Source organism: Micropterus dolomieu, linkage group LG10, assembly GCF_021292245.1.
Source record: "Micropterus dolomieu isolate WLL.071019.BEF.003 ecotype Adirondacks linkage group LG10, ASM2129224v1, whole genome shotgun sequence".
In the NCBI taxonomy this organism is placed as follows: Eukaryota; Metazoa; Chordata; class Actinopteri; order Centrarchiformes; family Centrarchidae; genus Micropterus; species Micropterus dolomieu.
This window is the reverse complement of record NC_060159.1, coordinates 11,219,186-11,243,976: the sequence shown is the minus strand read 5'-3', so window position 1 is coordinate 11,243,976 and position 24,791 is coordinate 11,219,186. Positions and strand designations below refer to the sequence as shown.

Here is a 24,791-nt window from a genome sequence, read left to right as displayed (position 1 = left end):
AAAAATGTAACATGCACCTCAGATGGACAAACAGAAAAACTGTGAACTACGTCATCAACGTAGTGCAGTGATCCTATTGGTCCTCTAGAGGGCGCTGCCTCGCCACACTGGCACTGCCACATCCGCATCGAACGTCCCCAAGCGCAAATGGACAGCGCGACCGACCAATCACATCTCAAGATCTAATACAGTAGCCCCTCTGAGCCAATGGGAGACCGCTAAAAGATGTTTTTCACTGTATGGGGCGGGTGTTGATGATGATGGACACTTCTTCCCTGAGCCCTGGCCAGATTTTCGGTGTGGACTGGAGTGGAGATTTTTGGAGGCTGAGATAGTGGGACGTACGTTATTTTTTTGGAGGAGAACAGAGTGAGCGGCCACGTTTGGAAAAGTTCTCCACACGCATCGTTGGAAATTACAACAGGTAACGTTAAATTTGACCACCCTTTAAATCACATAATTTATTCATTGGCGACTGCGGTTGGTTCAATGCTTTTCGGTTATTTGGCGTTTTCTGTTGTCGATTTTGCTGCGGTAAATATATACATTACTGAACCTGCACTAACGACCACATTAACCACCAGGAGCAGGTTTCTGAAATGGCCAAGCAAAGAGCACGCTTTAAATCCGTTATTAGGAGTTACAGTCATGCCTTCGATGGAAGGCGCTTCATGGCGCCTACCTTGTTCCACATTATCCCTGTTATCATCACCTAAACTACTTTCATGTCCTGCTGTAACGTTATCTCGCTCGGTTATGTTGGACGTAGAAACACTTAGCGTAGGTAACGTTAAAACCAGCGTACCGGACATGTTTAAAAGTCATTTTGTAATTGAACAGACCCCGTTACGTTACTGTTGGCGGTTGTATTTCCTGGTGTAGGTGAATTCTACCGCTACGTTAACGGTGAGTCAAGTTAACGTTGGCGGTTGGTTCTTCAAATTATGCTAACGTTCATCGTTACGTTTAAAGACGACTCAAGCGTACCACCATGTAGTAGGTGGGTGCTTGAATGCATCACCTTGTTGATAACAACATTTCACTTGAAGCCGTGTAACGTTAGCGATGATATTCGTGTGTCGGTTCCCGTGTAGACAAGCAGCACATTGTCCGCTCTTTCATCTGGTTTTATGCAGGTTTACAAGGATGTTTTGGAAATGCAGTCTCATTTGGTTGACGTTTGTGGGGCAGAGGCAGTATTGTGGAGTATCCATTAGCAATTAGTCGGTTATTGATCGTTTAAAAGAATGGGGACGTCGCCCATATCAATTTATCAGAGCCAAAACAGATGTTGCAAAATAGATTTTAGTCTGAATATCATTCAGAAAAGATAGGCTATTCACTTCTTTCAATTATCAGGTTGTAATCAGCACATATTCTAAAGTTACATTTCTTACTTTATGAATGGCTCAAATGATTTTACTGTCGTTTAAACTCTAAATTGATCATGTAACTAGAATATGCTGTTAACCATACCATGCATGGCACATTTCTGCATTTAATGGTTGACTTTGAGCAATGAAATTAGGATTTAGTTTCAGTTTTGTCTAGTACTTAACATGAATGTGTGTTTCCCAGGCAGAGCCATGGAAGTCATACTTTGTTTGACAGATGGCTTTGGCTCCACTAGTTCACAGATAGGCAGGCAGGCCGGCAAACTGACCGACAGACTGGGCTGAGCTGAGATTGTGCTGATGTGTAAAAAGTCATTTGCAAATATCTATTAGCCCTACATCAACCTAATTTAATTTAGATAAATTAAATCAATGTCTGTATTCTGCCACAGTCAATTTGTCTCTTTTTGCATCTGACATACCTGGCTTCATCACTAACTATCTGAAAGGTGCCTTTTGCAATAATTCAGTGTTTAATGTGGGCTGCAGCATTACCATGGCTGAGAACAACACAGGCAGATGGTTAGAGTGAGTTTTAAGGGTGATTATTAGTAGCAAAACCCTAATATAATCCACAATATAATTAGTCAGCCTGTGTCTACTCATCACTTTAATCAGCACAACTCAGCTTTGGTGCATATTGCCTTCTCCTTTTAAGGGAAAGAAAAGTAGGTTAGATAGAAATGGAGGATATTAGTGCAGGGACAATGTCATGGGCAGTTATGCAATGGTGTGCAATATGAACTTCAATATGTCTATTCATGCTTTATGTCTATTCGTGCTTTATTGTATAGCATTGTAACAAGTGCAATGGACTGTTTTCCATGTACAATGATACACGTTTTCCATGTTAACCCAAATCTCTGTTTGTTTGGAAACGGAATCTTTTTGCACAAACCTGGTACCACCTGAACATCTCTAAGAGCTGTGTGGAAACCATTTGGAACTGAACAAATTACATAACAGAGTTATCAGCCGTCCAGCCACAGTACGTTAACGACAGAATGTGTTTCAGACCAATCTTTTTTTTTTTTTTTTAATGGAGACTTCTGTTTCATTTTCTTTAAATTCTTTATGATTTATTAATCACTGACATACGCATATATTAAACAGGCTTTCTGAGATTACAGTCTATATTTACTTGGGACATTTGGCATTACAAATGTGTTCCCATTGATCACTTTTGAAGTGGAGACAAATAACCCAGTACAACAACAACACAGAACTAAGGACCCAAAATGAGTTGATGTGTTCATTTTAACACCTCTTTCTACATTGTCCTAGCAGCTTTTGAACATCACATGCTTCTTAAAGGTATTACTTTGTGCAGTGCTGTTGTGTGCTATTGTTTTGCATCACTAAAACCCATATCAATATAGAGGAAAGCTTTTGTGATAGATAGAAACAGAATTTTCATTTTTCATGCATTCATGCATTTTTGCTCAACATAAAATCAGTGTAAGCAGGATGGACTCTTGGTTTGCTGAGCTGTAAGGGAAATCTAGCAGTGAGCATGTCTGTGTCTCTCGTGTGCTTTTCCTGTCAGGCCCCTCTCTGTGTGTATAGTTAATCCATAATCATCGGGGCCATTCTCAGACTCTCAGGATGTGTAGAACAGTGGCGGCTCTGTCAAACCCACTAATGAGAGAAGCCTTAATTGGTTGTTCTGGTGGGAGAATCTGCTCATTAAAGGTAGCTGGAACTAACTCGGGGTTAGCTAGAATGAGTGCATGATTTCCTTTTTTTCCTCTCAATATTGCCGTTGTCAGGCAAAAAACTCTTTTTTAGGGGATCTGTGTACTTTATGACATGTTACTTAAAGTATTTTCACAAAACATGGGTGTCAGAGCGGTAGAAATAAAAAGTCTTGCTTGCACCGTGGCTAAAAAAGACTTAATTTTTCACTTTCTCTTAAGGGGGTCAGTAAAACTGAACCATGCTTCTTTCATATTTTCTAACTACATAACCGTTTTTGATGTGTTGTCACTGCTGCATTAGTTTAGAGTAGAGACTCACATACTGTACTTTTTTCTCTCTCTCTCACCTTGAGAGGGATGGAAAGGCAAGTTGGGGGACGCAGGGAGACAAAAAGGAAAATATGAAAGTAGAGATGGAGAGACAAAAAGCTAGCAGAGGGGAAGAGCGATTGAGTGAGAGCAACAGACAGACATGGAGAGAGAGAGAGAGCACGAGAGATATTGCTTAACCATTCGGAAGGGCTATGGGAACTACTCTGTGTGTGTGTATTTGTGTGTGTGTTTTCATCCTGACCCATTCGGTTCAACGAGGAGCAAAACACGTCACATCAGCTCAGGCACACATAGATAGCCCTACTGTCCCACATCGAATAGAATGTCTCATAAAGACTGTGTTTTTTGGAGAGAGAACATTTTTCTGAATAGTAATCAACTAAAAACCAAAATGCCAAGATTTCCAGTTGGTTACATGGGATAAGCATGTTTAATCGTTGTCTTCTAGTCTGTGAAAGTGGTTTAATACTGTAAGTCCAAACTCACAATTGAAGGCTTTCATCTCCTCCGTCATTTGTAGTGGCACAGGGATAGTCACAACAATTAACTAAGGTGGGACATATTCTCCAGTGTAGCAGTCAGCCGTGACCCCCGAGTATTAGCCTCGAGCTCGGCCAGCGGGCACAGCAGGACTCGTATTCACACAGAGAAGATCAGAGAGGCACGCATGAATGGAAACTGTAATGCAATGTTCAGCTTATTACGGCTACAGAGACAGTGAGGGGAAGGAGGGAGGGTTGAGAGGGCGAGGTGAGGGAGAGTGAAAGGGGGACAGAGATGTAGAGGACGTGTGTGACGGAGAGGACAGAACGGGAGAAGGGAGGTGGGCTAGTTTGTCTGGGTGAGAGGGTCAGCTAAATGCCAAAGTGTGAGTGCTGAGAGAACTGTAATAGCCTTTAAGTTAAGCGTTGATGTTATCTTAAGTGTGTTGGACCAACAAGCTTAATAGAGTTAAATAGATTAGAGCTTGACTTTGTGTTTGAATTGTGGAGATTAGTGGAGTCATATTTTTTTTTTTTTTTTTGTGAAATAAGAGGGGTCTATTAGAGGAGAATAGAAAATCTTTGTGTTGTAGGGGAATGCTTGACATCAGAGAGGGAGAACAAGGGGGTAAACTGCCTTACCCAGCAAGTGTCCAGCTCTGAAAGAAATCATAGAAGAAAAACCAGAGCGAGCGCGTGGGCCCGTGGCTTTGGCAGGGGCCCAAACATAGTTAAAAACAGATTAATCAGCATAGGGTCTCATTCTCACAGAGAGAAGCAGAGCAGAGCATGGCAGGACGGAGCCTTCATCTTTTAAAAGCCACATCTTATGCCTGGTGCACACTGGAGGATACCACAGGCATAACGACAAAAAATTTTAATCTTAAAAGAACCCACACACCACACAATTCAGTCAAGATGCAGAACCACACACAGCGTTTTTACTAAATGATTTCAGAGTGGCGATTCTGGTGACTTGGGGTCTCACAGAATCTCGTGTGATAAAACGTGACTTCAGACATAAACAACGAGGCAGACTGTCATCGTCAGCTAGTTGTGTTTTGCACAAAAAAAGAAGAATCTTGCTCTCATTGGCTGTTGCGAGCTTCTGATTTGGAGGCTCCCTGATTTTAAAATGCTAAATTTACAATTTGAAATCGGCGAGCCTCTGATCCTGTCAGCGACCTTGAGATTATGTCGGTAAACCCCTCACACTACAGGATTATTTGGGTTGATAATCAGTTTCGACCAGTCTCGGCTCCCATCTCCCACAGAAACACTCCTCTGAACCGCTTGAAAACAGCTTGTTTGTAGTCCAGCCCTTCACTTCCTTTACTTGTGACGTCACAATGAAAACGCAAGGTGAGAAATCAGCTGTGTAGATTTTGAATATTGACAGCTTTACGAGAAGTGATGGCGGAACAAAAATGTGCTTGAATATTTTCGGAGTTGAGGAGCTCTGCAAGTGGCTGCGGGGGAAGCCTGCGCCAACCCACGGGAGAAGCGTGTGAGGCCGGCCAGCCGCCCGCTCACAGAGCCCTCTGCTCCCGCCGTCACACAGACCGCTGCAGCAACAACGGCAGAGGAAAACACAGCTGGAAGGTTTTCATACCGCTTATCTGTCTTTACATTCTGAGGAATGTTGAAACGTTTTAACCGTAGATATATTTGAAGAGCTGGTGTGTCGCGGCAGTTGTGTGTGGCGTCGCTGTGACGACAAGCTACGTACTATCTCTGGGTACTGTCTGCAGTGGAAAACGGTGCAGGGCTGAGTAGAGTCGAGTCTATTGATTTGCGCTATGGTAGCATTTTTTGGCAAGGATAGATCGTCAGAACACCGGCAACAGTTCAACGTTTAGTCCTAAAAGACGATGCAACTCCGACTCTGTTTGGGGCTGGAAATTCACAATCACAACCTGTAAGTATGCTTTATTGGTTGTGAATTATATTTAAAATAAACACTGTAATGTAACTTCACAGACTGTTCAAGTGCGGAGTTGTTGTAAACGTTGGCTAACACAGCTAAAATTATAACTATAATGCTAACGTTACACCTTATGTGAAAGCTACTGAGCAAACGTTCAAATTGTTTGGCCAATTTTTATGGAAAATTTAGCTGATTTTTGTAGTGGTTTATGGTAAGATGTGGAACAATGATGTTGTGAGTAACTTATACCATCTGCTAGGTTACGGTCGCAGTCTGAAGCGGCTTTGATTTGGATCACACTACCTTGTTTCTTACGACCCGCACTATTCTGCTTCTGATTGGCTAGTAGTCCTTACCTTGGAACTGCGCATGTGCAACTCCCAACAAAGATTTTGTACAAGTAAGATGCATCACTCTGTAGCTCAAGAGCGGAGCGTACAACACATAGGGTGAAAAGAGGAGCTGCAGCAATGTGCAGAGAAAAATATGGTGTTTTTTGAAAATTAAACCAAAATTTTGAACCTGAAAATGAGCATAATACCACCTCCTTAATAATTAATTTTGTCCATAAAATGGCAGAAAATAGTGACAAATTCCAATTATAAATTCCCGTAACCCAAACTCAAATATTTCAATAGCTAGTTTAGCTGTTTAAACAACAGTCCGAAGCCCATCGATAGTTAGATAATGACATGAAAAGGCATAACATCTGCGCATGTTTGGTATTTTTGCATTAAACAAATATTCCCATATCAAAATGCCGTCTTGTTGATTAATTTCCAGTCGATCAACTGACCATTAAATTAAAATATCATGGTCATTCATTCTTTCACTGATGGATGGGATGGATTCATTCATCAATTAATTCATTTACCCATTCATTCATTTACTTCAATCATCACGTGTTGACTCTTCATCCGCTCCAGCTGTCAAAAAAGTCAGGGAAGGGCTTGTGAAGAGAAAAGAGGGGGGGGGCAGAAGGAGGTGGGATACCATGGTGGAACGATAAAGAGGACAGGATGAGGGGAGGAAAAGGAAGTGAGAGGAGTGTCTGGGGCAAGAAGGTTGTGAGGGAGTGCAGACCCGCTAACTTGTTCTCATAAGTATCCTTTGACAAGCTCTGAAGTTTGTCAAACATTTTGGAAAGAGTGTAAAAAAAATTGTGTGTGTGAGAGAGGTGGAGATTCAGGCAGCAAGGTCAATGGACAGTCTCTTCTGCAGGCCAAAAATATACATGGGCAGGGGGTGGGCTGAGACAAAGGGAGATCCAGGGGGATGTTGGACAGTGTTTCCCACAGGATTTTAAGAGACTATGGTGGGTGGGCCTCAGACCCTCTCGGGGGCTCCCCCCCTCGGAAGAAAAATTTGTACATTTTAAAGTTAAATGCAATAATTTGGTGCAAAATTAAGAGGCTATCTATGAAGAACTTTGTATGCTTGTAAACAGTGTTGTGCTCTGATAAACTATTTGATCATAAACCCATTGTAGAGCTATAAATGGTGATGAAACGCAACAAAAGTCAACAAATTTATTTAATGTTTTTCCAAAAAAACCTAAATGAAAGAATAGAAAATTAAATTCCCTAACACGTTGTTGTTGTTTTTCTACTTTTAATGGACACTGTGAATATAATCCAATTAATCTTATTTCCATGCTGTATAGACGCTTTAGTTTGAAAACTGGACGTTGTGTATCCTCGCGCTAAATTCATCAAGTCAGACAATGTTTGATAAATAATGTTGTATGTGGTTCTCGTATGGCGTAACATGAAGACTTCACAGCCTCTCTTCAGGTATGACTCTCATACTGCAACACTTCTCTTTGTAAAAAAAGAAACTGACAGGATAAAGTTGCTAATCTGCCTGTCAGCTCACTCTGGGACGTTTCACTTACCATAAAGGCTTGAATACGTGTGCACTCCAAATTTAGGCGCGGCGCGAGTCGAATGCCAAAGTGTGCGAGCTTACAGTAGCGTCTGCTCAAAACACAGGGTTAGAGGTCTGGAATGTAATTATGAGATGTGTAAAAATATTTTTGTTTAATTTTGAGACTGGCGGGCAGCCATGGTCTCGTTAATTAATGGGAAACAATGTTGGACATCTGTGTAGAATATCCAATAGATATATTTTACATGACCAGTAGTAGTTGTCCTTTTTAGCTTTAGAATGTGGACTGACAATCCCAGGAACAGGTTTCAGCCTTTCACACAGACTGAAGGAAGAAACCCACTACGAGAGTACCTATTAAGTTACAGAAGTTAGTTGAACAGAAGCTAACTTGGGGGGCGGGAGTCTGGCTTTATGTGCGCTTGTTAGGCATGCCACGGTAAAGCCTTTGTGTGGGGAAAACCCAAAAGGATGTGTGAGTTTTCCTTCTGATCAGCAGGAGAACACGAACGTTCAGAGAGAGATACACAAACATGGTTTTACGGATGTTTAGCCTTCTGGTCATTTCCTGTTTTTGTTATTTTTTTTATGTTGACGAGTTCCCAATGAGAGAGACAGACAAAGAGACAAAGAAACTTGATACATGTGTGACTAAAAATGAGAATCGAAGATGAAAATGAAGGGATTAACAGAGTGAAACCGGAGAAGGGTTTTGAAGTTGCCCCCTTTGCCATACTTCCTGCTTCCTGGTTAGGGGTCAGAGGTCACTCGTCTGGGATCAACTGATTCTAGGCGCATAAATAATCTGTCTCGTCGCATCATTGACTTGATGCCCGTTCTGTGAATCATGTTTTGCATAATGATGTGTGAACGTGACCGTAGAGGCAACATGTCCTCGCAGTAATGGAGAAAACAGGATGATTAAAAATGAGGACATCTTACGGTGCTCACAAGGGGAATGTCTAATTTTAGAGGTAGGGGTTAGGGTTAGTGGTTAGGAAATTAATGGCATACAGCTGTGAGTGAGTGCGTGTGTGTGTGGGTGAGAGTGAGTGTGAGTCGGCTTTACATTCTCACTATTGCATCATTGCAGGACAAGTTCTACTGACCAAGCTTTGTTACGCTTTGTTATGCATTATATTTTGTGAAGCGGCTTCCATGTGTCTTTTCATATTCACAGCCTTGAAATCAGTTTGTCTTGTCCTATTGGTGATATTACGTTGGATAATGGTGATTAGGCCAACTTGCTCTCATGATGAGAAAGTTAGCGTGCGTTGAACACTATTGTTGGTCTTCGCAGTACCAGAGGATCAGGATGTTATTCACTTCATGTGCATCAGCTTGCCGCACTATGCAGCTGTTTTAGTGAGGCTCAATGCCCGTGAAGTCATTTGTTTTGCCAAAGCACCTGTTGCTACCACCCTCTATGGGATGTGCATTGCCATAGTAACACCACACCCACTGCCGCTTGCGAGAGACTACATTGAGCTGTGCGTCGTCACCACAAGTTTCACTGTCTTTCTTTTTCTTTCACTCACCCACTCTTGCTCTCTTCCCAGCTAATGCTTTCTTCCTCACTCCCTGCCAGTCTTCTCTCTCTCTCTCTCTCTCTCTCTCTCTCTCTCTCTCTCTCTCTCTCTCTCGCGCACGCGCACATGCACACGCACGGTAAACTGTATTTCCTCTTATGTGCACTCGTGTGACCCACCCATACTTTCACTCTTTGTTTCTCTCTCTCACACACACACACATTCACACAGACGGGGCACCTGCGCCTGACTGCTTTAATCGCTGAATAGGGGAGTTTAGCAGCTAACAATAGTAGTTATGAGCTGACCCATTATTCTCTAACACACAGAAAAAGAGAGAGAGGGACTAATGCTAGCAAATAAAATATAGTTAGATTTTATTTCTATCATTTTTAGGTTAGTAGTTGCTAATACATTTCTTGTCTTAAACTGCCATTTGTTTGTTCCATATCGTGTGTATATTTCACACATATCTTACCAAAAATGCAAGAAGATAACAGAATACTGTCTCTACTTTGCAAAAAAAGCATTAGCAAAATGGTGAAACAGTGTAGTAATTCACAGCATCCATCCTAATACATTTTGAATGGTGGAGAACCTGCAGAGAGAGAGAGAGAGAGAGAGAGAGGGAGAGGGAGAGAGTCTTGGTAGTACAACTCAGTGGTTTTACTGCCATATAGTTTCACAGGCAACAATAGCACTTAAGAGCTGACAATAATAATACAGTAACGAAAGTAATGACATAGTGTTGGTCATTTAAGGACACCCTATGAGCTGACCAATGATTTGCTAAGCTCAAACTGAAGGCACCAATGAGACACTAAGGGAGCATTAGGATCAATGCATGTGTTCTTTAAAGGGCAGGGAAATGTTGATATCAGGTCTAGCTGGGAGTAGAAGAGACAGAGAGTAAGATGAAGGGATGGATGGAGAGACAGGCAGACAGGCACACAAACATACACAGGGATTATCCTTTGTGTAATCCTCGGTTTGAGGGTCAGAGTGCAGTGTAAAGGGACAGACATGTTCTGAATTTTCACACCAGCAGTGTGTGTGTGTGTGTGTATGACAAACCGTGCGTGTGTATCGTGACTGAGTGTGTACATATGTTTTAGAGTGTGTGTGTGTGTGTGTGTGTGTATAGCATGTGTCATTGCGTGACAGATCGTACAAGAGAACAGCACAGATTAGGATTCTGCACTGAGTGTATAGTGTGCGGTTATTTCAAAACCAAACTGGGGCTCAGTAACTGTCAGCTGTTGGGCTGCATCGGGATCCGACACAAATCTTGGGGGAGCGAGCGGTTTAAACTTTGCTGCATGTGGGAGCGGGCGTTCCAAAAATAAACTGCAGAATGAAAAATTTTGGAAATGAGTTCCTTTGCGTGCCAGTGATCATGCTGTCTTGAAGTAACTTTTTTGTTTTTTTTAAATAAACACCATGTGAAAAGATTGGACATTAAGCATGTCCTCTTACATGACTGTGAACTAGACTGAATCCAAGCAAGTTCATGGCCAATGCCAATACAAATAAAAGGTACGGTGGCTCATAGTGACCAATCTTTTAGCCAAATGATCTACAAAAATCAAATCAAAGTGTTATGACCGACAGGTGGCCATTACAGGACCGTATTGGGTTTGGGATCCAGCGGGACCCAACACAAATCTTCTGGAGTAGGTGGTTTAAACTTTTCTGCGAGTGGGAGCGGTTTGTCTGGGACACACACATTGTGAGAGCGGGCAGTAATGCTCAGAAATCCAGCGGGAGTGGGATTAAGAAAACAGTCCTGAGCATGGTTCTACTGTGGGGGAATAGTTTGAAAAGCTGGTTGCTTGTTGCATCAGTGATCAGCATTTGGAATGTCCCAGTGCGATCTGCTGCGTTGGATTTTTAATTCATTAGTCTCAACTGTGTGATGGTCAGTTGCCTTCCAATCCTTGGTTTGTTGGAACTCGTTGCACTCTGTGTACAGCAGCTGTCAGAAACAACCTTAGTTGCTCAAATGAAACACTGGGAAGCTGATGATACACAGAGCAACTTTTATAGCAATGGTGCTGGGCAATGTTGCTGTCAATGGTAATGAGTAAAGGTTACTACCGTAATAACCCCCCTCCCCACTGTCCCTTCCCACCACTATCCGTTCAAAACATAGTCGGACTTGCCACCAGCAAGATTACCCAGCAATATTGCTCAAAAAGTTGCTCTGTGTATCTTGCTTGAATACTAGTTTTTAAGTGATTCTTAAAAACTAGTATTCAAGCAAGTGACACCAATGAATGATATCCACGCTGACAACAGACAGTGCAGCTTTAGGGAGAAAATGGTTGTTTTGCATCTCTTTCAACCAAGTTTTATGGGTAGTCTACACTTCTGAAGTACTGTTATAGTTGGTTAAAAACTGTGATTCAGGTTCAATGCAGTTTGCCGTTTTGGGGGTTGGTTGGTCGGTGTGTTGGTCCACCACTTTGGTCTTGACCGAAATATTTCAGCAACCATTTAATTAAGCACCACCAGCAGGCCAAAATTTTCCTTTTTCCGGTAAATTATCTCAACATCGACTTGATGGATAGGCATATTATTTTCTACAAACACACATGGTTTCCAGACAATCAAGTGTGATGACTTTTGTTATGCTCTGTCTGTCTGTGGTAAGCAGTCCTGCAGCCCAAATCATGTTACCTCGTGAGGCAGCTGGATTTGCGAGATCAAGTGAGATTCCAGCCCTGATTGGTTACATAGCCTGCCCCGAATATACAGTATAGCAGAGACTAGGGATAGCTCCCGCGGTAGAAACTGTATTGCCAAATCTCTATTGGTGGACACATTTCTACTGTTGCATGGTATATACCATCATATCTCCATCATCATCATATTTCGTTTCGACGTTTGGCACACAGATTCATGTTCCCCTCGAGATGAATTGTAATAACTTATAATATTGGAACATTCAATCAACATAACCATGCTGAATTGAAACGAAAGCTAGGTCCTGTTTGTGTGTTGGAGGTATTAAGAAATTATATAATTACAGTACATTATCAGTGAGGGCGGTGGAGTGTAAGTGTGTCTGTGGGTGTGTATGTGTGTGTGTCTGAGACATGAGGTTGAAACCAGCTGGTTGTGATCGCTAAACAAACTGCACACCACCCATGCACACGTGTACAAACGCACACCTGTTACTACTTACACACACACACACACACACACACACACACACACACACACACACACACACACACACACACACACACACACACACACACAGAGGTTTGTGTTGCGCTCATTACTGACCATTTCCTCATTTGGAAAAACAACCAAGCCAATCAGAGCCTTTTATTATAGTTTGGACTCGGGTTGGAAATGACACCTTTACTGGACCAGAGCCAGAATCTAAACAAGGTTGTGAATTGTGTATTTTGAAATTCACCGTGATAATGAAATGGCTCAACAAGTGAACCAACTGCAGCTAACACAGTGTCTGGAGTGACAGAAAATTCGTAAAGTATTGTAAGTATCATTAATGGCTGTAAACACCCCAAGCACCCCTTTTATAGTGGGTGTAGGGCATCAACAAGGAGGAGGGGGGAGGGGAAAGTAGCTCTTGCAGTTCTGTAGGTCCAGCATGTAATATCTGCTGTAAATCAGATGCGGTTTGAAATGGGTTTATGCACGGTAATAATCTCCATTGTCACTTCTGCGCTCGTCCACTAATCTGTATTTTTGCTGTGGTAATCTCTTGTCTCCATGGGGATTTATTGTTTGTAGTCCATGAATGTCGATGTTCCTCCCCTCTCTGCCCCCATTCTGCCCCTTAGAGTTGGGTGGGTGTTTTTTAAAAAAACATTTTATTAGCCTGAGAGTCTTCCTATCTGCTTCATCAGATAGTAAATGTGAAAAACCACTGAAGCCAGAAAATTAACTCAGCCTTTTCTCTTTCTTTCTTGACTTTTTGCACTCACTCCCGTGTCTGTCTCTCATAAACTTTTATCTCTTGGGCCACAGGCCAGGTCAGGAAGTTGTTGTTGCTATAGCGACTAAAACCCAGGCAGACAGCAGTAAAGTTTTAAGTGGAAGAGCCGTAGTGTTTGTATTTGTGCAACTTGTGCTGCAGTAGGATTTTTTGTGACTGTAAGGGGTAAAAACAGCAACACTCTAAATGAGGAAATAAACATAGGTTAAAGTTAGGGATGCACGATAATTATCTGCTGATATTGGGCATGTTTCATATCAGAAAATTTAAATTTTGGCTGATAATTTAGTCAATAAGAATTAAACAATGCTTTACCATGCATAGCTGCTGTTGTCAAACTCACAATGTCATATATATGATTTAACATCTTATGTAGGTCCATTTGATTTATTTTGAATTCCTATGCAAAAACATAGGCATTATGTCCTAGGAAAGCCATACTTTATTTAAAAAAATATTTAGTCAAAACTGTCGTTTGTTGTTATTGTGTTAACAAAAGTGATGTCCGTTAGATTTGGTTAGGTCAGAGATATGAAATATTAAATTCCATATCTTGCTCTACATGCCATATTAGCCTTTCTTACCAGCAGTTGTGTGAACATCACAGGTTATTACTTAGTTTTAATTTACCAAAATGTGAAGAAGTTATTGGGTATCGGCCATGAGAAGTAGGCAATTATCGTTTATTGGCTTGGTGGGGAAAAATTTATATTATTATTATTAGTATAATTATAATTAGTCTAGTAAAAGTGTATATAAAAGTCAGCACTGCTCTCACCACTGGGATTTTTAGCCAAAATAGAAATATCTTGTGGACGGAGCTCAGTGTCGTAGATCTTCTCTGATTGTCCTTGGTAGTTTCCATCAGTTCTCTTTCTCTCTCCTTTCTCCTTCATCCATCCATTGTTTACCTCTCGCCATCTCTTCCTCCAGCACCCTACTTCTCTCTCTCGCGCTCTCTCTCTCTCTCTCTCTCTGTCTCACACACTCCTGCACCATCTCCACCCCCGCCCAACCTTCCTGTTCTCTCTCTCTCTCTCTCTCTCTCTCTCTCTCTCTCTCTCTCTCTCTCTCTCTCTCTCTCTCTCTCTCTCTCTCTCTCTCTCTCTCTCTCTCTCATTTTCTGCCCCTGTTTCTCCGAGCGATAGTCTCGAGGGAAGCAGGTGCAGGTCTCCGAGGGAGAGAGAGAGAGGATGGAGGAGAGAAAACGGCAACAGCGGTTTATAGGGCAGGCATTTGAACAAAAGTGAAGGAGAGGAAAACTAACGGAAAGGTATAGGCAAAAAGAAAGAGGTGAGAAGAAGTTAAAAGAGAAGAAACAGAAGGAAAGGAGTTACAGGAGAAAAAGAGCAACAGAAGCAGAGATAGGTAAGACCATTAGTTGTGTCCATCAGTTGTTTCAACTATTCATTTAAAAAAACAAAACAGCAGTAAAGCATGAAGGAGCTGTTTTCTAAGGTTAAAGGGTCCATTTAGCGTCATTGTAAATCCCTGTATATGCTGTGACAGTCATGTGCAACAGCTGTTCATTGAAAACTCTCAAGAAGTGGAATTTGTGTCAAGAAATATATCCTATCTTATAATATATATTCTGATCTGATTAAGTCTTGCAAATAATAAGATTTAAAAAATGTATTAAAACTAAGATAAATATTGATAAGCTGCTAATAAGTATGCTAAGTATCCAGCAAATATTAAGCTTATAGATAACGATAAGATGAGGAAATAAGTTGAGATATGCTAAGTGGATGTTGGAGAGAAACGGAGTGTTGTTGAACCCCCCCCTTTCCCCATCTCTCCTCATCCCTCTCACAAGTACTTGCACAAACAGAAATGCCTCGTATAAGTCTACTGACAAGGCTGGCTGTTTGTCGGAGTTTGTGTCGGTCACGTAACCGCAGGCGTTTCTTTTTGCCTATCTGAACAACTGGGTTACTTGAACGCTGCTAATTGACAGTGAAATAAAAAGTTGTACAGCTCTTGCCTCTAGACAAAGTCTGTGTGAAGAAGTACTTTCTTGATGAAAGGACAAAGCACATAGCATCTCCTCTCGTACAGGAGATGAGTTTATGACGCAGGTCTGCAAAAAGCGTGTTTAACCCACGTTTGACCCCATTCATATGAAACTGCTGTCACAGCTCAGTCATATACAATTATACTGCACCGTGATGAATGCCAGCTTCCTAATACTGACTTACATTAAATGCTGTACAGATGGTTTTACTGCAATAAACTATTCAGTGTGTACTGCGTATGTATGAAGAGAAGCTTCAATAAAAACTGCTATTGTTTATATGGAGTGTGGGAAGAAGAGAGAAAGAGGAGGGGTTTAGGGGGAGATAATGTGAGTGGACGATTGGAGGGGATTGAAAAGGGGGCCCGGAAGAAAGCGATGGAGAGAGGAGAGAGATGGGTGCAGAGATTTAGTGAAAAAGAAGCACACTGGGCTGGAGAGTAGAAGAGAAAGATAGGAAGAGAAAAAGATGGAGAGAGAGAGACTGGGTTAGAAAGTTGTGAGAGAGGTCGAACAAGGTTCCCGGTGTTAAACAGTTGTAGAGAGAGACAGGGTCAGTTTAAAGCAGGCCTAAGTGGCCGTGACGAACATCTTGCAAAAAGCTGCATTCTGATGCCAACACACACACACACACACACACACACACACACACACACACACACACACACACACACACACACAAACTGAGAAACAGTGTCTCAGAGGAGTGGGAACTGCCGTAAGTAGGTAGTAACAGACTTGTTTTGATGGCTCTGCTTTAAGCGTTGGATGAATGAAGGAGCAAATTGGGCACGGACTAAATCCATTATGCAGGGACAAAAATATGTTTATGAACAAGTTGATTTAAAATGACTTTGGATCCCCTGCACAGACGGTAGCCTGTACACTTCAAACATTTCACAAAGTCCCCCTTCCTAGCAGATATAAAACCTAGAGTAATGTCATCATGCATGCATGGTACACAGCGACGATTTGGTCGGTGCCACAGTGGTTCAGCATCGACTCATTTAGCAGAGACTGGCCTTATATACATGTTGTTGATAGCTTTACATTGTACACTGACCGCACCCTGCTCCAGCTAACACAGGTCTGTCTAATGACACTAACCACGTATGTTATTTTCAGTGAGGAGCTGAAATAACTTTCCCCCAATGTTGTAACAAAAGTTTGGTGACAATAAACTTCTATTTATTGACTTAAACTGATACGTGGTGAGTTAAATAGAAGCTGCTCCACATTACATCGAAATGGCATCCCAAGTTTAGTGTATTAGCGTACTAAAATTTGCACTACACACAAAGTACGGCTCAATCTGCCAGACTGAATGATCCTCTGACTGACATCTTGACATTGCCATCCCTACAGCAGTGCCAGTTGCACGGCTAAAAAATGTATTTGTGACCTAATTGAACAATTTACATCTTTAATAGGAACCAATGGGCGTGGGGCTGAGTGGTGTTTGTTGTAGAATGTCACTGAGATTCACGCTTTATGAGATATAGCCTTAGCTAGTCTTTTTTCTCCTTATCTGCACATGCGGTGTTATTTTGCCTGTCTGACATTTGCACACACCTACATAAACATCTCTCTCTATCCATCTCGCCTCCTCCCCTCCCTACCTCATTAGCCAATCATGCATAAGGAGACCTGTTCTATTTTTACTCCACTGCTGCACTGTGGACGTGTGTGTGTGTGTCTTCTCTTATTGAAGGTGGCAGAGCAGAAAAGAGAAAGTCAGAATAGGTAAGATGGTCAAAAAGTAAAATGAAGATGACGTAATGAATAAGGGAATCGGAGGGAGAGGGCCAGAGAGACGTAGTGAATGACATTGACTTGATAGTGTATGAACCATGCTTAACCCCTCCGCCTGAAGCTGCTTGTGTACAGACACTCAAAAACACACAAACACTAGACCAAAGCAGACTGTGTGTACAGGTAGACACCCTTTAGTTGGGTAGGTTTGCACATTCTGACCTCTACTTTCCCCCGAGAGCAATGTCATGGTCATCTGGTGTTATCAACAAATTAGTGCCATGCTGAATAACTGTCTGTTGCTGTGATAGGGTGTGTGTGGACAGCACTGCCAAAGATATTTGGGTTGAAGAGTGTGTGTGTGTGTGTGTGTGTGTGTGTGTGTGTTGACCACAGCTGCAGAGTAAAACCAATGACTCAGATATTAAGACTTGAGTAATTCCCCCTCTTTCACTCCCTCTGTGCGCACCTCCTTGTAACCAGCTGTTGACCCAGATGAAACTCGTTGCGTGACATAATGACTTCCTCAACTCTTGTGTTTTTGTGTACTTGTGTAAAAGAGACTCCCATCCAAGTGGCTGTGAGCTTATATGCTAACAGCTGTGAGCCAAAGGGCCAGAATCAGCTGACTTATATAACCCTAATAGATTTAATTTTGGTTGGATTCTGTACATGGCATGACTGAAGTGCCTCATAGCTTAGAGATATTTGTCTTTGATTATTCTGTATCATTGTAAAGGGAAACATTGATCCCTCTCAGGGAAAACACCATGGCACCATGCAGCTCATTTATAAAAGATACTCCAGACTAAAATCCAAGTTGCGTGCCATGAAAAATTTACATTCCTGCCAAACACATGGGCAGTCAGATTTTTCACCAGCAGCCAAAACTAAATGAATACCCCTTGTTTTATTTAGGCATTTCTGTTAAGGGGACCCAATGAAATAAAATCTGTGTATCATATTCATAATAATAAAAATATTTTATCACTGTATATTTATGTCAAATACATCAAATTGAAATTGATTCCAGCGTGGCTTTCCTTTTCTCTCTCTGCAGGTTGACCTGTCACCATGACAACGGAAGTGGGCTCTGAGACAGAGGTGAAGGAGAAAGCCGAGGAGTCTGCTGCTCAGCCGGACCAATCGGAGAAGGCTTCGGAGGAAACCCAGGAAGTAGCGAACACTGAGGGAGAGGAGAAGGAAAAAGAGAAGGAGAAAGAGGGGAAAGGAATATCTCGATACCTGCCAACATGGCTTAGGAAGCAGAAGTCTCAGAGTCAGGTAAAATTCTTGTTATAGATAAGTTATTAAACAGCAGTCGTTTTATGTTCCAATCATAACTGTTTGATGGGGTATTTAATGTCCCCTCCCCCCTGACCCATGAAGACCTCCCCGACCAAGGAGCCCCCGCCCACAGAGGAAGCCGTTAGCAAGGTGACCCAGGAAGAGGAAGGGCCTGCCCCAGAAGTGAACGGTCACGCTGAGGAAGTGGAAGAAAAGGAGGCAGTAACGTCTGAGCAAGTGAAGGAAAAAGAAGCAGAATCTCATTCAAACGCCAGTGCAGAGACTGAGGTATTGCTCGCACGTAGCGTCATTTCTCTGCACACCCCATCAGTGCACATGCTGAAAGATAAAGTAGACACAAGGTCTTCGATTAGTCTGCTTGCGGATTCACATGCAGGTTCAAAAATGATGCAAGTGTTTGTATGATAGAGAGTGTGCAAGCATAAAAACTAAACTGAGACTAAATTTCATTTACTGCATTTACTAGAAAATATGCAGATTAGGGCTGTACATTATTATTATTTTCAAGTCAATTAATCTAACGATTATTTTTTTGATTAGTCGATTAATCTAATGACTAATCTTGTTTATTCTAAAGAAAGAAAAGTTGCCTATTACTCGATTAACATACCAATTTATCCAAAATAAATATCAAAAACATGTCTAATCAGTAAATTTATATTTTATTCAATCATCCTGATGAAGCACATTAGAATAATGACAATAGCAGCAAATCTTAAAATGAATCAAATTTCCACGTCACTGATGTGTTGTGATAATAACAATAAGAGACATTAATTAGGCTACTTTACTTAAAACTTTAAATGTTTCTGACATGGATTCATTTCAATATTAAGTAATGCAGTATGATAATAAAATGTATTTCTGCATCAGTGAACACCTGAAAGGACTCACAGACTGTACAGACAGTCACAGATAGTCTGTAATCAGATTCAGCTGTTCGCTCATACGTGGCCGTTAAATAAACAGAAAATATGAAACAGCCGATCGTTACATGACTCGCGGTGTAACGTTACGTTACCATGATAGCAGCGGGGCAGAAATTACTTTTAACATGAAGGCAATGAAGAAATACTACGTGTCCTCGTGCTGATAATGTGCTGTGCTTGTGTGGCGACAGAAAGTAAACACGATTTGCAGTGCTGCTGTCTAGACAAAGTGCTGCGGGATACTTTTGTTTCACGTGTTCGTGCTGCTTCACTATTCGTGGACAGCAGTTGTGCTGCAGTGAAGCTGTTTCCAGTTCAGAGAGCTCACGGAGCACCACGTTGTTGAGTGTCTGTCTGAAATACTTGGCGGTCGAAGGTGCGGTCTTGTAGCTGGAGCTTGTCCGGGATAATCCCACACCGGATGCAGCGGCGCGTCGCCGCACGTAATGCGCGTCGACATATTTACGTAATCGACGCAATCGATTACGTCGACGAATCGCCCCAGCCCTAATGCAGATAGTGACAGATAGTATGCGAAATACTTAAAGGTGGTGATAACGGCCTGGATACATCAGTATAAATGGTACAATGGACTGTACAGCTTTTATTTTTGAATCATATGGATTTCTTGTGGCCCAGTAGAAAATGATCTGGGCCCGCGTACCAGGGTTTATGAACCTTTTGACCTAAGGCATCCACTACCTCACAATACTCAAATAATAAAGCAGCAGGTCAACATTTTTGGAATGTACCTTTTTATGTGCTTTTTCGCTGAGAGTTCGATGAGAAGATTGATATGACTTGTCTGTCTGCTAGAAATTAAGCTACCGGCTAGCTTAGTGTAGCATCAAATCTGGAAGTAGGGGGAAACAGCAAGCCGTGGATCTGTCCAGATGTAACAAAATCCAGCTACCTGCACCTCCAAAGCTCATTTATTTACATTTATTTGCATTGTAAGTTGTGGTTTTAAAAGGGGGTTAGTGCTGGACTGCTTCTTGGCTGTGCGCAGTCTCTTCTTGGATTCTTTTTGTAGCCGTGAGGTTGCCAGGCAGCGATGACTCTAGGAAGTGACTTCTCCTTGCCTAGTCCAGCAAACACAAATGTGGTATCAACCCTCTCATCTAATTCTAGATAAGAAAGGTTGAGGAGTTAATTTCCCAAAATGACTATCCCATTAACATAACCATGTGAGTAGGAGCATGGCTGCCAGTGAAAATACTGTACTGTGAACTTGCCCTCCAACAGTAACCTGGGTGGAAAGTATTTTGCCTAAACAAATATCCTCCTTTGTCAGTCAGCCACATATTTTTGTGGACACAGACTTCATTCAGTTACTAGATAGATAGATAGATAGATAGATAGATAGATAATATTTTTCACAATGCTTAAACAATGGAAAGGTACACTGACAAATTACAGCAATACACGCAGGCTGTTTAAAACTGCAGCTCAGCCGAGAGAGAGAGAGAGAGAGAGAGAGAGACTGACACTCACACATACACAAAGCCATTCCCCCTCAAACACATGCACACACATAAACCTTTCCATCCAGTGATCACATTTAGCCACCCAGGCCCACCCAGTGACATCAACATTTCAGTAATCAGGCCAAAAGAAACGCCTGCAGTTTCTAAGATCAAATTCAGACTAGAAGGGGAATTTTAAAAGCAGAGTGATAAAACGAAAGCAGTGTTCCCACTTTAGTTGGACAAGTCAGATTTTAGGTGATTTCCATCATGCTAGTAAACAAATGATTACTTTTTTAAGAAGATCGCATGTTTTTATTACCACAGAGGGGGAGCCGTGTGCGTTAACTGTGGTTTGACACACCTTTTTTCTCTCTCTCCCCCCGGCACCTCACAATCTCCGTCAGCCCGCCAAGGAAGAGAAGGCGGAGGAGAGCCCTGAGAAAAGCCCTGGGGAGGCTGAGGTGGCAACAGAGGGAGAAGGGTCAGAGGAGCAAAAGAAGGAGCAGGAAGGAGAGGGGAAAGGTGAAGAGGAGGGAGGGGAAGCCCAGACCTCCATTTTCCAGTCTCCTCTTCGCTTGGTGAGGAAGACCAAGATGAAGCTGATTATGTGTCGCGTGACACTCCTGGACGGGACCGACTTCACCTGTGAGGTGGAGGTAAGCATTTTGACAAAGACGGATGCAATGTAGAACGTGAACGTAGGCATGGAGCAGGGAGGGGGGCCAACGAGTAATGTGTGAATCTCTGCAGATCCTAAGGTTTTAAATGTCTCAAATGATGTTATTTAAATTAAATTCCTGAAAAAGGTCTTGGATGCATTATTTCGTCTTACTGTTTGTTAACACCCCCCATATTCTGTCATGCTGTTGCAAAGTTTTAAAGCAGCCCTCATTCCCTTCACATCTATTTAAATAAGAAAAAGAAGTGGATAGAGGGTAGTTCTCTATTTATCACACAGGATCATACCAAGGTTCTGTCATGTGCATAATTACAGAATGCAATAGAAAATGGGGAACGTTTGGAGCTTTCCACTTTAATGTTTTCCTGGGAAAGTGCCATGGTGTCAAGATAAAACCATCCCATTAACTATCAGCATTCCTGTATTTGATGAGACCACTTTAGTCATTAGACACTGACATGCAACATACATGTTAATGGGAGGATCAACAAGTCTTTTTGAAAGTGGGAGGTTTCAACTCGCTACTGACGGAGAGGATTGACACATCTTATATTTGCTAGTCAAGTAGGCCACACGTGAGTGCCAGTGTGTCAATGATGTAATCGCTAATAGGATCAGATCTGATGTGTGTACGTCTCTTGTGTGTTAGTGTGTGTGTGTGGGGTTCATGTTTTTATATCCCGGTGGGGACCTGAAAGCACACTAACCCATGGGGACTCATGGGTCTCTACATGGGTAGGGTTAATATGTGGTTTTAGGGTTCAGGCTACAATTGTGTTACATGGGGTAGACATGTTGTTGTGATGGTTAAGGTTAGGTTATGGGTCTAGAGAAGGCGTTATGTCAATGAGATGTCCTCACAGGGATAGAGGAACAAATGAGTCTGTTTGTGTGACTGAGCTATTGCTTTCTGACTCAAAGTGCAGTTATGGCAGAAGCGCCTGCTCTCATTGTTCGGGCGTGGCTTAGGGGATAAATGCAGTGCAAAGCAGAGCATGCTACAGGGGCTTGTCTGGTGATCAGAAAACACACACACACACACACACAAACCTGGCAGATTATGGGGGTCCCACCAGATTAGTTTTCTGCATCTGCTGCTCCCTAACAAGCATGTGCCCTAGACCCCTCTTCAAACACTCCAACATACCACACATGTACTCTCAACATCACGTCATTCATGCTGGTCTCACAGGCTCTGCTTTAACAATTTATCAGCAATACCGATTTAAACTGTTTCTCTAGTCATACGTTTGTGATTTATGAGGTCCCTAAAAAAGTAAGCGAGAATGATTTGGGATTTACTTTACTAGAAATTAGTAATTTAATGTGAGAGAAGTATAAACAATTTGACCATTAATGTCTCTCCGCTGTTGCTATTTATCAGATGATGTGTTTTTCTCATTATTACCATAGCTCATGATTAGAAACTTGTGTTTCCCAAGCTGCATGCGCTTTTTTAGCAATACCCCTCCTCACGTTCCCACACTCACTCAAATTCAGTGGGAAGCTGCCCAGAATATCGTGCAGGTCCACTGGATCTGTTAACAGTTAAGTGCCTGGTTCAAGGGCTCCTCAACAGAATATTGAGCGTTTTCCACGTCTAGATTTTCCCATTTGGTCTGGGGATTTCACTTTACCGCAGTGAACCTTTATCTACAGTATGCCAACGCCCATCGGCGTGCCTGTGAGTGTCTACCGTCGTTTGAACAGTAGCTGCTTTGTCTTGCAACAAAAAACGCTGATACTGCCACTAACTGCTATTGTCACATTGTGCATACACACACACACACACACACACACGCCCAGAGTCACACACATATGCATCAATCCCTCCCTCCACACACTAGCATAGTTAGGTTGTGAGAGGGAGAGATGCACAATGCATTCCAGAGATTAAATTTTTGTTTTGCCCAGCAGACCTTCAACACACACACGCACACACACACACACACACACTTATACCAGTGTCTACTCTAACTCCATGTCCATTCTTTTGTCATCCTCCTGTCCTATTTCTGAACGATGGCATCACATTTATTCCAGTGTAATAACTTAATGCATATTTTATAGCTGTAGTGCCTTAGTGTAGTGTCCAGACCTTCTCTGACTCTCTTTAATAGTGGGTTTCAAACGAGAGTCTTAGTGTCACATGGTCTTAATGCTGTTTCTAAGAATTTCATTAGTATTGGTTTCAGCAGGATTTTAGTGTCACACGGTTTAAGAACTGTTTCATAGAATTCATTAGGCTTCAGTCAGACATGAGTCGAGTAGTATTTACAAATATCAGACACAGTTGCTTTGGGTTTGACACATAGAGCAGTGCATTTACTGCCTCCTGTTTACACAGATAACATAGATACAGACACACACTTTACCTCTCTATTTTTTATATGATGGTTATGGTTTCATTCTTCCCCATGATTGTATTTATATGACTTCATTTAGTTGAATCTTACAATTACAACAGTTTGATGCTTGGTGATGTAGGGATTTAAGGTCACTCAGCTTTTACAGTCATTTTTGGTTGCTGGGGATCCAAGCTGCAAAATGTATTTAAAAGCCATTTTCTTGTATATTGCCCTTGATCAACAGTTGGCACTATGTAAATAGTCCATGGCCTGACCCATCATAATGTCTATCGCATAACTGTGTGTGACAGACATACAGAAATTTGTGGATAAAGTAAGTCCTGAAACAGCCTGCAGCCGACAAATTAATCTTAGGTAGTGCCTTGCATGCAGGCACGCGGGCACAGACACAGAAACCGTAAAAGGTCACATTCTCACATTCTTTGGGCGTTCAGAATGCAACTACACTGTGAGCGCGTGTATGCAGCGCATGTGTTTGACCCAAGTATAGGAAAATACCGCAGATGTTTTCAGCTGTCCCAGGACCAGAAGAAAAATGCACTCTTTCATCCTCTTTCCTTCCACTTTCACCACGTTCCCTCCCTGCCCTGTCTGCGAGTCTGTCTGCGCAATGCCACTGTCATTTGGTGCATTAGACTGAGACTGCACTGACTCACAGAAAAGAAACTAATTTTATTTAATAATTTCATTCTTTCTCATCGTTTCCACCCTCTGTCTGACCTTCTGTCTGTCCAAAGGGCGCCGTCGCGTTTTTGTGTGCGTGCACGCAAGCATGGATATGTGCTAAATGTCATTGTCATAGTTGAGTGTGGAGGATTTTATGGCTAAGGCTCCCATCAGGCCCTATGAAGGAATGTGTTGCCCAGAGACAGATGGAAGAGCAAGAGAATAATGGAACAGATGTAGATAAAACAGATGAAACAGAGATGCATTGATAGAGAGGATGGAACAGAGACTTTATAATCTTTATAATATCTCTTAAATTTCACAGGGTACTCATATATTTTTGCAATCATATTTAATTTAAAATGACAATTAGAAGCTTGACAAAC

At 42.0% G+C, this 24,791-nt stretch overlaps 1 protein-coding gene across 8 annotated transcripts in view; it reads left to right on the top strand.

The window, feature by feature from the left end:
- The first annotated feature begins 248 nt into the window (after positions 1 to 248).
- The window catches only part of epb41l2 (erythrocyte membrane protein band 4.1 like 2), a 54,452-nt gene continuing 29,909 nt past the window's right edge, over positions 249 to 24,791 (top strand). For 3 of the 8 annotated variants that reach the window (XM_046059849.1, XM_046059851.1, XM_046059848.1), the window contains exons 1-4: positions 250 to 424; positions 18,046 to 18,269; positions 18,375 to 18,560; positions 21,096 to 21,347. In XM_046059849.1, the coding sequence (XP_045915805.1) occupies positions 18,060 to 18,269; positions 18,375 to 18,560; positions 21,096 to 21,347 (648 nt within the window). In that variant the 5' untranslated portion in view covers positions 250 to 424; positions 18,046 to 18,059. Of the gene's footprint in view, positions 425 to 18,045; positions 18,270 to 18,374; positions 18,561 to 21,095; positions 21,348 to 24,791 lie in introns of all 8 variants that reach the window. The other 5 variants (XM_046059855.1, XM_046059854.1, XM_046059853.1 and 2 more) reach the window with 2 other exon arrangements.